General features: G+C 41.8%; 1 protein-coding gene across 9 annotated transcripts in view; it reads right to left on the reverse strand.

The window, feature by feature from the left end:
• LOC122571259 (dystrophin, isoforms A/C/F/G/H) overlaps positions 1-16,146 on the reverse strand; it is a 438,419-nt gene that overhangs the window by 52,656 nt on the left and 369,617 nt on the right. For all 9 annotated transcript variants that reach the window (XM_043734851.1, XM_043734846.1, XM_043734833.1 and 6 more), the window contains one exon: positions 10,766-10,932. In XM_043734851.1, the coding sequence (XP_043590786.1) occupies positions 10,766-10,932 (167 nt within the window). The remainder of the gene's footprint in view (positions 1-10,765; positions 10,933-16,146) is intronic.

Genomic DNA, 16,146 nt, shown 5'->3' on the forward strand with positions numbered 1-16,146 from the left:
TTTCAGAGAACAAAAAGACCGAGAATGACCGTCGGAGACGAGAAGGATAGGAAAGCAACACACGAACAAGCTCCGACGTTCGCGCCGGACGAAGCGGAAGCCGGCTTGTGGAGTTCGCTAGAGTCCCCTCGTGTGGATTTGCCGGCCGTTCGGCCGATCTCGGATACTTTCGGATTCGTTCGGTTCACAGTGCTTCCGTCATTCGTGTATCGTCGGTAACGTGAGTATCGTCTTTACCTTTCGTAGGTTTCGTTGGTCGAATAAAAAATTAAATAGGAAGTTTGTATGAAATTTTCTTTATAAAACAATTAACCTGCAACTAGAACGATCAAACGTTTTGTTATACTCAAATTTCTCTCTGAGGTGACCATTGTGGCATATATGTATTACAGTTAAGAGAAAGCGTACGAACGAAAGTATACTCCCAGACTGTTCGATAATTAATAAAACCTCGATCGAACCTAAACTAGTTGCTAAAGTAATAAAGATTTAATTATCTACTAATTGGTCAGCTATCGGTGGAGGAAATAGCGGTATTTTATCGCGAGTTAGGTTGCCAGAGCAGTGTCCAGTTCGAGCATAAACTTCCTTGTCGTGTTCCGAGATATCGAACCGGCAACGATTCTTTTTCAAGTTTCTCCCGCCTTTTCCTTCGTAACGCGAATGTCATTATTAATCTACAGCCTGTAGCGAGCAATAGCTGGACGCGGATGTGTACGTGCAAGCTCGACAGCAACGACCGATGAGTAATGGTTCGTCCGTCAATTATAAATACGATTTCAGTTCGTTACGCAACAAAGTTTAGTATTAACCTGACTGTCCATTTATCTTTGCCGGTTTATTTTATATTTACATCGGCGTGATGCATCGACCAGTTTATCTATTGTTGAATTAATCCCTCGTTTATTATTACAGCTGCTTATCGTCGCTCGCATTCGATCCTACGTGACCATCAACCTGGCCAATTTTATCTCGCACAGGGATGCGAGTGCCTTTCACCGTTTCCTGTTGTTTATTGTCGCTGTTATTAGCTACCTTTTACGCTCCTGCTTGTTTTTCCTGTTGCATGTCGCAAAATTTGAATAAATTGGGGAAACGATTGTTCGCGTCGGATACGCGCGCGAAGGCGACGCGTGAATGGAGACTCGCCATATTGATTTCAACGATGAAGCAACCCTTGTTCAGGATGGTTGCGGATGTCTGAATCTTTTTTTTTTTGTGTTTTGAGGTCATCGACCTTTTTGTACACGGATATAGTACACATTCGGCAGAATATTTAATAAAAATGAGATTTAAAAATGTTACACTCTCTCGTTTCTTTATATATATATATATTCTCCACGTTTTACGTATGATCCGTGTCTTATAAATTCAAATTTAATAAACAGATTGCTCGGCAATTTTTGATCGATCTATGTTAAGTTAGAATACTTTACGGAATACGCGAGACCGGAGCGAATCGTATTCAGCGTTTCCACGATCCATCCGGTGTCAGTTCCACGCGTGGAACAGTTGCGTCTACATTTTCTAACGCGTCAGAGAAATCGAAACGTGAGATGGATCCAGTTCGCGGAATTATGGAGCATGCATCGTGACATTGTCCAGAGTTATTGCGATCTACTCGTTGGAAGCTGTATCCAGCGACCGGATACAAGTATTCAGTCCATTCGCACGAACCAGGAGCACTCGCTGATCTATTTATTCAGCCAGGCTGAAGGTAATCGCGATACGAGATAAGCGAACGATGTTGTCCTCGATAAAAGAAGACTCCGTCGTATACTCCGTTTCACCATCTTTTTCGCTTGATCTCGAATATGGAGAAACGTTTGAACGCTTTTTTCAGGATTTTTTTCCCAGTAAATTCAACGAGTTAAACGAACGAGTTAAACCTTTTAAATTCGCACACAGTTCGACAATTTTTATCTAGTTGCTGTACGACTGATAAGTTTCCGTGGAATTAGTTGGCATTAATAATCCGTTATCGCACGGTCACGAGGAAAAAAAAACTTTTTTCAAGGCTCCGATGTTTCAACTCCGACCGCTCAATAATTGGTCACATGAACATAATGTAAATTTAACAGCGGCACGGTTCTGTATAGAGTACAATGCCGACGTATAACTCATGTTTAATGCAAGAGTCAGAGGCGTCAGCGTGCGATATTACAATACCGGTCGAGGCCGATTTCCTGATTTTCGATGGTGTTTTGGAGCGATCGTTCAATGCCATCATATCCTGCCACTAAATCGAATCTCGAGTGCCGAAACATTGTCCTATAACCCTCAACAGTTTGCAGTAATTTCATCAGTTTCGAACGATATCAACAAACATGCTTTCCGATTCCATTATACATTCAATATCACAAATACTAACAAAAGTTAATCCTCTGTTAATTAATGAATCTATTCGATCCATCTATCCTTTTCAATTAATACAATTACAATTACGTACGATTGCGTTTAACCCCATCAAGAGACTCCGCAATCACTTATACTCTCCCAGTCGACGACAGACCCAATGAAATATAGTTCCCACGACAGAGATAAGCTTCCTGGCCGATAATCGAGCCGCGATTTCACCGATTAAAGTCCGTGCCTTAGCGCCTTTCGCTTATTCAAATTGCTGTCCAGAAGCTGCTCCATCGGATTCTGATGGCCGTGTCGGAATGCGTCTTATCTCTGGTTATCAGACCGAGCTACCAAACCCTGTCGAGATTTACTTCATCGTAAAAATATTTGCAAACGAACGTGGAGAGGCGTGGACGTCGCGACGCGAAGGTGCATTGAACTCAAAAGACGCGGCAATCGGCTAAGTATATTTGGACGCCGGGTACGAGGAGAATTTAACGCGTGGCTGAACTTGCGGCACGGATAATAGGATGTAAGTGTTTGCTTCCGGTCGTAGTTTTAATTCACCTCCATGGGATGGTGGTCTTTTCCGCCGCGAAATCGTCGATTACTGTCGAATGCCTGCTGCGTCATCCATTCGGAACGGAAATTCTGATGGCCGAGGTCTTTGAACAATGAACACGTGGGAGAATTTTGTGGCGAGCGTAATGAAAATCGAAGATAATGTTCGTGCCGACGTAATCTTGTTCTACGGCAGAGTTTGAAGGTATTTTATATCGTAGAAATGAAAATAATAAAGAGGAAGCATTAAGTTGACTTTACTCGAGAATAAGGAGGTTTAAAATCATGATTATACAAAGGTATTACTTTGTCCCATTTTCAAAGCTTCGTTATGATACGACTTGGGATGACTCGAATCACTCAAGCATATTCTTGTATACATTATTCATACGAATATATCATATTTTGCATACTTCTTTATACACCACGGATGTAGTCTCTACAAAGAAATTCACAATTTTATTTTCAACGTTTACATCAGTCTCTTACCCATCTTTTTAAAATTCAATATTTAACGTTTTGAGAAAATTCCTCCAAGCAGAAAATTAAATACAGATCAGTCTCGGTCTTACTTATCTTACGTACATCTTTGGATATTAATATAATATAAAAATATACATTGAATCTAACGTCGTCAGATCACTTTGGTATTCTTGATTACGCACAAAACGACCCGTGAACGAAGAATGGCATCTGGTAACACGTCTTTCCTTCGATCAGAGAGTCCAATCAGCTACGGTGATTGCACGAACTGTTGGCACGCGTATCTAGCTAAACGCGAACTGGTTCATTATGCTACAGTAGCCATAGATCACACAGATAAATACATTTGTGTCTTAATGCTTGGACAAGCGAGGTCGTCGCGTACCTTTCACCTCCCTGTGTTCATGATATACACACATAACTATGCGTGTCCCCAATGCCGCAATACTATGCCGGCTACAAATTTGCTTGGTAATTAACCAATTAGTGGAACATTGCTAATTGACTGATTAAGTACCCACTCGTCGGGAACTAGATTGATACTGATGCGGTCGGTGCCCGCGTGCATTAACGTCGTCAGGAGCATGGCTGGTTGCCGTTCATGCCGAAAATGTACATCGAACGCATGAAAAATTCCACCATTTATAAACAAAGCAGAAAAAAAAAATAAAAAGGAAGAAATAAAAAAAAAACAGCAAGATTTTTATCATTTTGAGAAAATTTTTATACGAAGTAATTCAACGCTATATTTCATTCGGCGAATCAGCCGAATAAAATTTTCCCAGTGCGCGCTACGTTTACTTTATATATTCAAAAATCACATTCCACCGGTCGATTCGACAGTTCCCTTTCCATTTCCCTGTTTTCTAATCTCGATTACCATCGTGGCGATAACAGAACGCTATCACGAGCGAAAGAGACTCGAAATAAAAACGATCCAGTGTCCACCTGTTTTTCTATCATTTTCGACTCCTCTCTGCTATGTTTCGTCCTGTTCGAACGAAGACGAGACACACAAGCACGGAAAAATCGATTACCTGTCCATTTCACGTCCGTTCACGACGCGCACACGTATATATAAATTCAAGCACACCAAGTACCGTCGAGCTGAACCATGCGATTTTGAATCGGTAGAACCAGGAGGAATCCGGAATAATTCAAAAGATAATCCGATAGCGCGGTTATAATTTGAAAGATGGTGTTTGAGTTTCCCGGGCTGGCCCTGAGTACGCGTATGCATTCATTCATTCGCCCTAACTACGAATAGCCCTGCTGCACCACCTAGTAGCTTCCGGTCGAGCACGTGCGCGTGTTCAGCTCGCTCGCTCGCCTGGATCGCGCGATCGTGCACTCGCCGACGTATGCCGCCATGTATTTGGATAGAACTGCTGCCGGCTATATTCCCTGATTGGGGCCGGCCAAGCTTCCTGCTGCCTTGCCTCCTGCTTTGCATACCTAACTACGGAGGCGAATTCCTCGCCCGAGACAACCGGGATCGCTCGGTTCAGCTTAATTTCTAGCTTAAACCGAGTTATCTCATAACTATAGCCGGCGTGCACTTTTCAACCGTTTCCACGTGCTCGGGAAAACCTACATTCACTCAGCGTTATCTTTCTCGTTCGACCGTTGAACGAGAATCGTTGCTTTGTCGGCGACGCGCGGAATTTTCGTGCTACTGCTCTCTTTAACCTTTGTTTGCGTTTCGATGCTTCGGAATGGAGCAAGTATTTGTGCGTCTTTTCCATCGTTAGTATCGTTGTATCGTCGTTGAAAGGTTTATCACGACGCTTCTGTCATTCGTACGGCGGCGAAGAGAATTTTCGATGATATTTCAGTCGGCAGCGCCGGAAGCGCAGTCACCGACCTCGCCACGCCAAAGAGAATCCGCGAGCTTGCTTCCGCGAGAAAAAATACGATCATGCTTTTAGAGGAAATACTATACGTCCGAGCGTGCAGTAAACTGTAATATCGTTAGATGCATCTTCGATTTCGTGTTTCTCGAGGAATCGTTTTTGATAGTGGCAGTCAGTGGCGCGACAGTCATTGTCGTGTAAACAAACTGAACTTCTCATCTAGGTCAAGTACCATTTCTGCTATTAATAGACAAAGTATAGTATGAGGATATGTCGAAAGTCTACTTTAGTAAGAAAAAATAAAATTCTATGTCGTGAGACGCTACAAAATAGATCAATGTGACGGCTTTATCAAATACTGCGACGTGTATAACGGTGTATGTAGCTTATACATGACAGTCGATCAAAACTTACTTGACAGAGAACACGTTGATTTACGAGAAAGATGTACGTAGCAACGGTACAAGCAAAGATAGATTGAAACTTTGTACGCTAGCGTGGATTTCTAGCTCCCTGTCATCCTAGCCTTCCAAACCTGAAAAACCTGATCACTGATAGACGAAGCATTCAGGTTTTAGTTTTCAGTCGATATCTTGCAACCCGTGTTGCAAGATTCTATTTCCGAGCCGTGGATGAAAGTTGGTTCTTTTACGACTATCCATTCACTGTTAATTCACTTACGAAACACTCGCACTGTGCATATATTTAATCATCTCGATACTTGTTACGGATAAGCTACGAGATTACATCGCGAGTCACCTGATTATATATTCTTCAGGAAATGACACGCGTGACACATTCCAAATATCCATATCCCTTTGCTCGATCTTAAACACGCATTCACGCGTGCTCGAGAAGCCTGTCGGACTTGTCCCGAGCTATGTCAACGTCTGTTAACTTCCGTGTACTTTTATCAGATTAAATTTAAGCCCGTAGCGTGACCGTGCACTCGAACGAAGGATAAAATCGCCACGTAGAAATTTCACGATTCCCTTCCGAGCGGCTGAAAATCACGGGATGGCAATAAATCGAATTAATATAACGCTATCTGGCCGAAGGAAAAAGCGAAGGTGTCGCGCGTAATTACCGGATTGCCGATAATTAAGGCACGCCAGCAGAGCACCTGGAATTTAAAAGTTAAATTGTGTTTCGCTCATGAATTATGCATTCGCGGCCGAAGCTTGCTGATTGCACGGGAACTTTGATCTTCCTGTTATATCGTATCGGAGAAACGATCGTAAGAAGATCGCTGATTCGATGCACCTTTAATTGCTCGTCCGTGTAACCGTCCATGAGATTTCTTCTCGCTTCGTTCGTCTTTCACTCACGTGCTTCGGCGTTTTCGTCCGCTCCAGTGTCATTTTCCTTTCGAATATTAATCGCGAGAATCGTTCGATGGTGATTAAATACCGCGGAAATAATATTTCGGCAAACGTGCGCGTTAATTTCGAGGTTGACTTGCCGCGCGAGTTTTCACTTCTGCCATTTTGGTTCCTTGTGTTTCGATTCGAACGAAGGGACAAAGTTACGAATTCGACAATACACCGGTTCGTTTAGACGCTATTGTGGATTGAAGCGAACAAATTACTGCATTGGAATGCGGCGCACGGCGGGCATTGACAAATTTTAAAAAATAAATTGAAAACCGATGGTATACGTAATAGTAATCCACGTGGTGCATTTCAGGTTTCCATATTTTTTCATTTGTACGCAAAGTTTGTTTCAATTTGGATTGCTTAACAACTCCTATATATTATATTACATATTTTATTTCGCTTAAATTGTATTTTCTGTAAATTTAATTAAATCGAATGTTCCGTGCAATCGAGTCACCTGATTTTTAATATACAGCATGTATAATCATCCTATTTTACGCATAGAGTTTTATATAGACAAGATTTTATTTAAAACGAGGCACAAATAATTCCCGCGACCTATAAATCACACACCCTACAGGAACGTTCTCTAATAGTTTCGAACAATCCTCTTTTAACCCCCTGGCGCGAACAGATCTCGTTCATTTAATCACGCTCACGGTCATTTAATTAAATATCCTCGAAGCTGGCCTTTATCGTCGAATATCCGTATCGCGAACGATGGGAAACGTTTTCCATTTTAATTATAGAACCTTTGACTCAGTTGGCGCGTAAGTGCATGGCGAGCCAACAGACGCGAAAGAACGTTTTAAATTGTGAAAACCATTATTTTCGTTTCAATTAGGAGAAAAACGTCCGGCTACTGTTCCCGAACTCTGTGTGTGCATGTCAATCGACCAAGATTCGCATTTAACTTTCGCGAACAAAGTGGTCCAGCGTAGAGCCGAGTTTAAGGAAGGAAGGAAGGACGTGGTCTTCGAGTGACATCTTCGTTTCGACGTGAAATCGTAGTCGACAAGGGATCAACTATACGCTCACAGATTTCGAGGGAAAAGACGGGCCAAGCTTTGCAAAGACTTGGCCCACTCGAATTACATTAAGATGAATTCTACCGCCGGTTCAGCTCCATGTTATTTTAAGCATCGTTGAAAAGAAGTTATTACTATCTTCGTCGAACTCGTTAAATTCCGGGTTAAGCAACCGCCCGACCTTTCGACGCGACTTTGTTCGCTTTGACGGTCTATTATGCCAGGAATAACGCGTTTGAATCTTCTTACTGTCACTGGCTCTCGAGAACGCTAGTTTCGCCACAAGATCCCGTCCAGCGCTATTTAAGGAAGAATTTGCCGATGATTTCTAGGATATTGTTTGCCTTTAAATCAAAATATCCTGCAGAATTCTTTTCTTCAATCCTTTGTTTCTTGACGAGCCAACTTTTCCGTTACACCAAGTTACACTCTGTACAACGATAACCTCGTTTTTACGATATATAGGAGGAAATATTTTGCATAAAACTTTTATCCTTTTTATGAAAATTTAACGTTCAGAGTGGACACACTCTATAGGAATATTCGTTCGACTGGTGCAACAAAGAGGAAGCAACGATTACAGTATGCGTTAGGAAGGCTACGAGGCACGTTGGTATCGATATTATCGAACGGCGCGTAACGTTGCTGCGTATAAAGCAGACGATATTGCGTACACGCATCACGAATCCCATTGTACCGGGAACGATGTCGCGAAATTGGCGACATCCTATCGACGAAGGTACTCTGTCAGTAGCGGGATGTAAATCACGAAGCCGCTTATGAAATCAGAATTCAACGCGGCGAAGAACTGAAAGAAGAGGAGAAAGAGGCAGGAGAAGAACGAAGGGGAGAGAAAAATGCATTCCACCCACGACGTTAAACCTTGACGACCGTGCAGGCGCGATTTACACTTGCAGTTTCGCTGTGACAGATGAATCGAACGCGATTATCGATGCATCGCGGATGTAGCCTCCGCTTCGTTATAAACCTTACGATTTCGAAGCGAGATTTACAAAGCCTCGCATACCTTCTTTGCAATCTGTTCTTTGATATCTTGCGGAACGATTTACGATATATTCAAAAGTCTTTGCAATCATAGTGAATATAGAATTATACGAACAAATGTAACAAATTTGTAGCTTTTACAAGCGTATTGACATTTGACGCAACATTGTATCAATATTACTAAAATCGTGGCGAACAGGTGGACACGAGCGATACTCGCTATCTTCTTGTGAAATCAACAGATACGCGATATTACGTGAAATTTGAATTATTTCTCGGAAATTTTATGGATAGTACGTTTAAATTTGATATTATCGATCTGTTAACCGTTTTTAAATGTCACTGCTAATATCGATAACGATGGCCTCTCTGTCAATTTGGAAAAATCTCTTTCTATCTTATTTATAGCTTTGAAACTGAATACGCGTGTCTAGATTCCCTATTTTTATACAATAAATAGTATAAATTAATAGAAACACGCGTTCTCGAAATAATCTCAAAGACTAGAAGACAAATACATATTCCAGTTTCTGTAAAATCCCAAGACCACCAAGATGATGGCGTAGAAATGGTCGATAATCACTCGACTTGTCGCGCTGACGAAGGTAATAACGTGTTTTCCCGAGCCCTATTAAAAGGTGGATCGCGAAGAACGAAGGTAATTCGGTGTATCACGAAAGGAGAAAAACGGAAGCAGGTTCCACAGGAATTTCGACGTCGTTAGGTGTAGAAGGCGGATTCTTCCGGTGGAACGCAAGCAACGAAAAATCGCCTTTACCGTGCGCCACAGACTTTTTCGACGACGTCTTTTACCCGCCATACCCGGCCCCCTGATACACCAAGTACTGTGGCCAGTTCTCCCCCGCGGTCCCCCTCGCCCAAGGCACAAAGTCGTTTCGACAAATGGAACGTCCGCGCGATAGAGAAAATTGTACCGGCAATAATAAAGCGATACGACAAACGAAGGGGTCGAGGGGGATGAATAGAACCGTACAGAACCACCCCCTCTTTTGTCTGTAGCTCTATGTCTCCTACTGATACCACCGATAAGTCCAAATATTACATTCGCTTGTTTATCCTTCGAGATGTACCGTTTAATCTGATTGTATTTTTACCAGCGGGGGTTAGAACAGTCCTCGAGAATTATCCTCGGCCATTGCTTTTCCCCCGATCGGTGCCACAGTCTCGAAAAATATTTTTCTTTGCCCTTTGGCTCCGCGGTATGGCTATCGCGTACGATCCACGAGTTTAAACCGACAGTAAAGAGCTTTTCGATGTTTTATTCATGCATTTCGCACAGTTCGTTGTGGACTGTTAGGGAAATATTTTAAATTGCCAACAAACGTGTTTATGACGTTTTAAATATGTTGGCGATGGGAAGCTATTTAAATAATAATCCAGGCTAATGTATCGTAACAGTATCCCACAGTTCATGTGGATTTCGAACTGTAACGTTCCTGTACTACACAATACGTTCCACGATGTTGATAAATTCGCGACCGGTAAGTGCGCAATTCAAACTTTCCACTTCTGAATACTATTAAACGAAAATTCGCGTTATGGCAGCGATTCAACTTCGCCGCGAGTTAAGCGAAACGACAAAACCTTGAATAATTCCTAGGGAAGTTCTCTCAAGAAGCGATTCGACTTCTCTACAAGCTAGGACACGCTGATTTGTTAAATAAGGTAATTGCAAACGAAACGATTCAAAATTTATTTTCGAATTCGCTCCTTTCATTCTTATTCTTATAAACAAGAAGAGAGACGATAATATTTAATAATAATAACAATAATAATGATAATAAAGGTATATTATTATTACACGGACTTAATATTTCAAAAATCCACGCATTATCCATTCTATAGGGATACGAAATTTCGATGGTTTTCGCGAGAAGAATACTCGCTGAGAAAGAAGGCTGATCGCGAAATTGTGGGGTAATTTTATCGAAACAAGGGCACACCGTCATCGATGGTTAAAATCTAGTTGTTCTTCGATGGTTGTGGCCGCCAACGGCTTTTGACGGAATCAAAATATTTGTATTCATATCGGGTAGTGCGGTTCGAGGGTAAGTGGCTTTCTATGTAGGTAAAAGGAGGGTAAAGTACTCACGTTAGCGGTGTCGTCGAGTTTCCGCTTCCACGCATCGCTACGTTCGATTAGGGCGTTCCACTGCTCTGAAAGTTTGTTCACTTCCCGGCGAATACTGCGCGTCAATTCGCGTGCCTGTTCCTCCGCGCTTCTGTAGCCCCTCGAATCACCATCCAATTCTCTTCCGGCTGAAATAGAACGTCAAACGTGAGCTTGATACCGGGACAACCTTCGAATCGACGCTAAATACGCCAGATCTTTCGCGATAGATAGCTTCGCTTTTATTAGTACAACACTGACGACAACATGTATCGTAAAATTTCATTAATAATATTGGTTGAATTGTGCGACAGTTTCATTGACATGGCCCTGTGATTCATTTAATATCGATTCCAATGTTTTGACAACATCGCCAGCATTTCATACAAACAAACTAGATATAAATAAACAAGACAACAAATGTACAAATAAACAGACCGAAAATGTAAATAGACAGACGTCATTAGATGTAAAGCACAGTGTTTCAATAATTTTCATACAGTAAACTTCGATGTCATTAGCAAACCCTATATATATATATATATACATTTCTGACGAAATCGACCAACCGTAAAGTTATCGAATCGCGCTATTAATAATTCTTCGAAACATTAACAATTTTACATAATTCCGGAGTTCGTGCAGGTTCTCGGCAAATTGAGAGCGCACGAATGAAAGAATCGATAACTCTTGATCTTGTTTCAATTTCCCTTTTCCAAAACGAAATTCGATGTTTATCAGAGTTCGAAAAGTCCGTGTTTTTTTTCCATTTCAGATGGTAACAGCGGACGTAACGAAACGTAGAAATGGTATTACCGCGTTTGTATCACGTGTATGACGTCGCGATGCCTAGGCTGTTCTATCGCCGGGAATTAATTGTCCTATGAATCACGCATCGTATCATGCGGGACAGTTTTTATGTGCATGTTTAGCATTGATAACGCCTACCAACCGTACCTGTTCGTTGCATCCCTATCTGCCGCGTGTTATGATGATTTATGTTTATGGTGCCAGGGTTGCCCTTTGCCCCGTCACTCGGTTCCGTAGTTACTCGTTCGATTCCCGATTCATCGATCGAAATATGTGCCACACCGAGAAAAAGGTAAACCTTCGTGCTTTTCACGAGCTCGTTTTTCGTTCTCTTTTCATACTTGTTCCCATTTCGTGATGAACGACGGGCGAAAATTACGCTGCGACGCCGCGATGAAAATTATTACGTCGGGTAATAAATATACTTTCTGTGTTTAATTTCTTCAACATGGAATTTGTGCACTCGTTGTTTCACACTGCATCGAAATCTGTTTAACGTAAGCATCTTACGGAAGAATTTCCACAATAATTTCCTATTAATTGTAAATCGTATAATCACCAACTGCATAGTATTTATTCGTAATTTTTAACTCTCAATGGCTATTATAGATGAAGTTTCAAGTCCTGTGAACTTTCCTTTAACGTTCTTTATTACGATTTTTTCTTCAATATTTACTACGATTAGTTTATTTACAGTAAATGGATTAAACAGATGTTGGTTAAACACGAAACGATGGTTGTTTAACGCGAACTAATCACAATAACGTATTACAATTAAGACAACTAGATACTTAATTTGCAACTCTCGTCACCACGGATCCAACGTTGTCTCTCACGCGCACCATACTCTCTCGACAACGCAATTTGCACTCTCTGACTTCTCGATTCGCAATCTCTGGCTTTTCAATTCACACTCCCTGACTTCTCAACTAACACTGACTGTTAATTCCTCTTTCTCCCTTAGCATCCCTTTATTTTTTGTCTTAGCCCCACCACGCGCGTGTTCCGCAACCGCTCGAGGCCAGGGTCACGCAGGCCTTTTCCACGAAACTATTCGATCGAAGGACCGACGATACATTGTTGGGCCTGTCGGCACTTCGGCTTTCTCGCGATATTGTTTATATTTCGCCCGATACCTCTTAGTCCTTTCGTCCACGATACTACACAATGTTATGTAGCGGCACACGAGCCAATCGGGAGAGACTCGTATTGTTGTGCCTCGGGCTGTCAACGTTGTTTTGGTTTGCTAGGTTCAAGGGTAAACGAACTCCGAACAAAACATTATCACCGCTATTTGTAATCGTCAACCAGAGTTACGTAGAACGTTTGTAATACCACCGATCGATATAAATAGACGAACGTGATCTGTAGGACGAATGATTATAGCGAGTCGTACAGTCGACTAACGAGCGTAGAGTTGAACAGTAGCATGGAGAGAGCAACGATTACGACCAGCAGATATACTATTTCTGTACTTGTATTTAAAGTGATTTTAATATAATCGATTTGTATTACGATTTTATCATTCGTCTCTTTAATAAACCAACACGTACGTGATAATTCGCCTTATCTGGAGATATTATAGAAAACAATTTTTTAAGTGTTAATTCTCGTTTAATTTGATCGATTCTTTTAATCTTCTAGTTCGCAGCCGACGTTACTATTTAATTGGAGATGCTCCAAGCATAGTATTCAGAAACATTGCGCGGTGCATAGTAAAGACGACGACGACGTCGATAGGTTGGTAGAAAATCGTATTCGAGGAAGGCGATTGAAAAGTCGAAACAGGTAGCAAACATGGTCTAAATCAGGACGATCGCGGATCGCTAAAGAGACATCAGCACGAGAAAAACACCTGGAAACTATTTTCACCGAATCGAATTAGGCGGTCGTGTTCTTCATCGGTAAGCCATCCATTCAACAGTTGCCACATTCGATTTCCAGTCACGTACACCCTCGTTTTTCTCACTTTTCTCTCTTTTTTTTTTTTATTTTTTTCCTCTCCATTCTATAGACTCGTATTCCACCGACAGCTTTCATCCCTCGATGCTTTCTGTTCGGTCATTTCCCACTTGGCTGTTGTTTCAGAAACTGACCACTGAGTTTATGTAATTCCCCTTTCTCCTTTGAACAAATTCTCTGCTTCGTTACCCGATAATTAATATCAAGTTATCTTTCTGCAGTCTACCAAAAAGCTTAATGCAATATTTTCAAAGAAAAATGTTTATTCCGATATTCAATGTATACAACTAGTCGTAAATTCTTTTTTTCGATAAAGGGAAAGAAACAAAAAGAAAAAGAAAGAAAAGAGAAATTTGAACACTTCTGAAATTAGAATCACAATGATTCAACGACAGCTAGGTTTTAGCAATTCTACTTCTAGCAAAAACACATCTCTTTCCTTGCGAAAATATAAATCCAAACGCAGAGTTTTCACAAAATACGCTAGAAGAAGAGAAACGGAGCGCTGCAAACCGTTTCTAAAGATCCATCAATCAAACAGCGTTCCCAGCCACACACACAATCAGTTCAGTGCCTTCTATTCTCGCAACGAATGACCAGAAAATTTCCCATCCATCAATCGCGAGAGGTGAGAGCTCCCAATCCGTTCAAGACGTTCGCGTTATGTTACACAAGCTTGCTGCCATGCTAGGAATACGTATGATCGTGTTCAATGTAAGTTAATCAGCAAGAAGAGCAGAAAAAGATAGATAGTTAGAAAGAAGAAGAAGAAGAAGCGACACGGAGAATGTCACGAAGCTGCGGATTCTGGATTCGATCGGAAACATCGGATCAGCGCCTCCTGTGCAAAGACAACCAGCGTTCGCTCGGTGCACGATTTCGGTCGCTCGACAGGCAGTCACGTTCGATGAAACGTGCACGGCATCGAGCAGTCTCCGGGCGTTGTCGTAACGTCAATAAATTTCAACCGATATAACACGCCGCATCGCAGCACGCCGACACAGATCGTGCAACCAGCTCCTTGCTATCGAGTTGCCAGTTGGCCAGCTGCACGGATTTGGCCCGTGAAATCGAATCGAATCGAATAAGGGATCGAAGCTCAGCTCAGTGTTTCGCCGACTCAGAATCGCTATTCGCAATTTGTAACCTGCTATCGGACCTGTACGCGCCACCGTCGATGATTTTGAGACGTCGATAAAGAGTCCAGAGAAATATATACTCGTGTATGATCGAAACTATCGAATTTCGAACTGTGTATTATAAAAAGCGTGAAAATAGAATCGCGATGTTTGTGAAATTCTCTGTTTCGAATTTGGAAAGCGGAGGTAGGAAAGAGTATTGATATTACAAAGCGAGTAACGTTTCCTTGAGAAACTTTGGCAAGTTCTGGATTAGAGTTTCCGATCTCCTGCGGGACGACTCTTCCAAACCTTACAAGTTTCACCAGTTACCGGGTATTTCGATACTTGTAACTCGATTGATACAGTCTCGCGGTTTCCCCGAGTGGTTTTCGTTAGCATTGACCGCGGAACTTTTCGTTTCGACGTTCGAACACCGAGAAACTGCATTATTCATCGTTTAACGGTATCGAACTATTCTATCGGAGAATCGAGATGTTCGACTCGGGTGGAATTTACATGTATTTTTTTTTTTCTTTCTTTAAGAAGCAAATTTACAGGAGGAACAATTAAGGAAGATACGAGAGACCGTGTTCTTGCGTTGTTCCAACGAGAATAAAAACGAGAAGCGTAGTCTTTTGTTTGGCGGGCACAGTACCAGGACGGCGGCGTTTGTTTCGTTCGCTTAATAGACGAGCCTCATTTTCTGGCAAGAACTCTGCTGAATCCTTCTCGGTCAAATAACCATAAATTCCGTGTTTCACGTTTCTTAATAATCCCGGTTTCGAGAGGGTGGAATTATCTAAATGAAATATTCAAGAGGGACCACGGTTACACGTCCGCCACGGTTATTGTACGTGAAAGCCGGTGACAAGAACGAATGAAGCTCGTTTCCAAGGGCCGCTCTTGTTCCGTTGGCTTAAGTAAAAGGTGGAAAAAACGAGGAAGCGAAAGAGAAAACTTCTCGTATTTTATCAGCCCACTTAACAATCCCCTTCATTCCGCCGCGACAAACTGCCGCGAGGAGCCGCCCTTTGAAGCTACAACTTTAATCAATTTTACCCTCTCTTACTCCATCCTGCTTTTAATCCTGAACGTTCTGCCTCCAAAACAGAGTACTCGATGCTCGTCGATGAATTAGGTCCACGTTTGTTTCTAACTCTATCCACAGAGAAGTCAATATCCTTTGATCTTTTTGCTCAACAAATTTATTTCGCCGAAGATGATTAGAGGAATGCAAACTTTTTAGCATTTAGCCAACCTTTCGCTTATTTATAATAATTCTTTTGAATAATTTCAGGTTATAATTTTCCAAACGTGCAAAGCAAGCACAGTTCAACGCACCCTAGAACAGGCGATTCTTAATGTCCCAAAAGCCTCTCTCCTTTTTTCTCTCGTTATTCGGATTCGAGCTTAAGACGAAAAGTCTGAATTCTTCTGCAGCAGATCGGTCTCCTTTTTCGTTCCTTTCCG

This window comes from Bombus pyrosoma, linkage group LG1 (assembly GCF_014825855.1).
Source record: "Bombus pyrosoma isolate SC7728 linkage group LG1, ASM1482585v1, whole genome shotgun sequence".
Classification (NCBI taxonomy): Eukaryota; Metazoa; Arthropoda; class Insecta; order Hymenoptera; family Apidae; genus Bombus; species Bombus pyrosoma.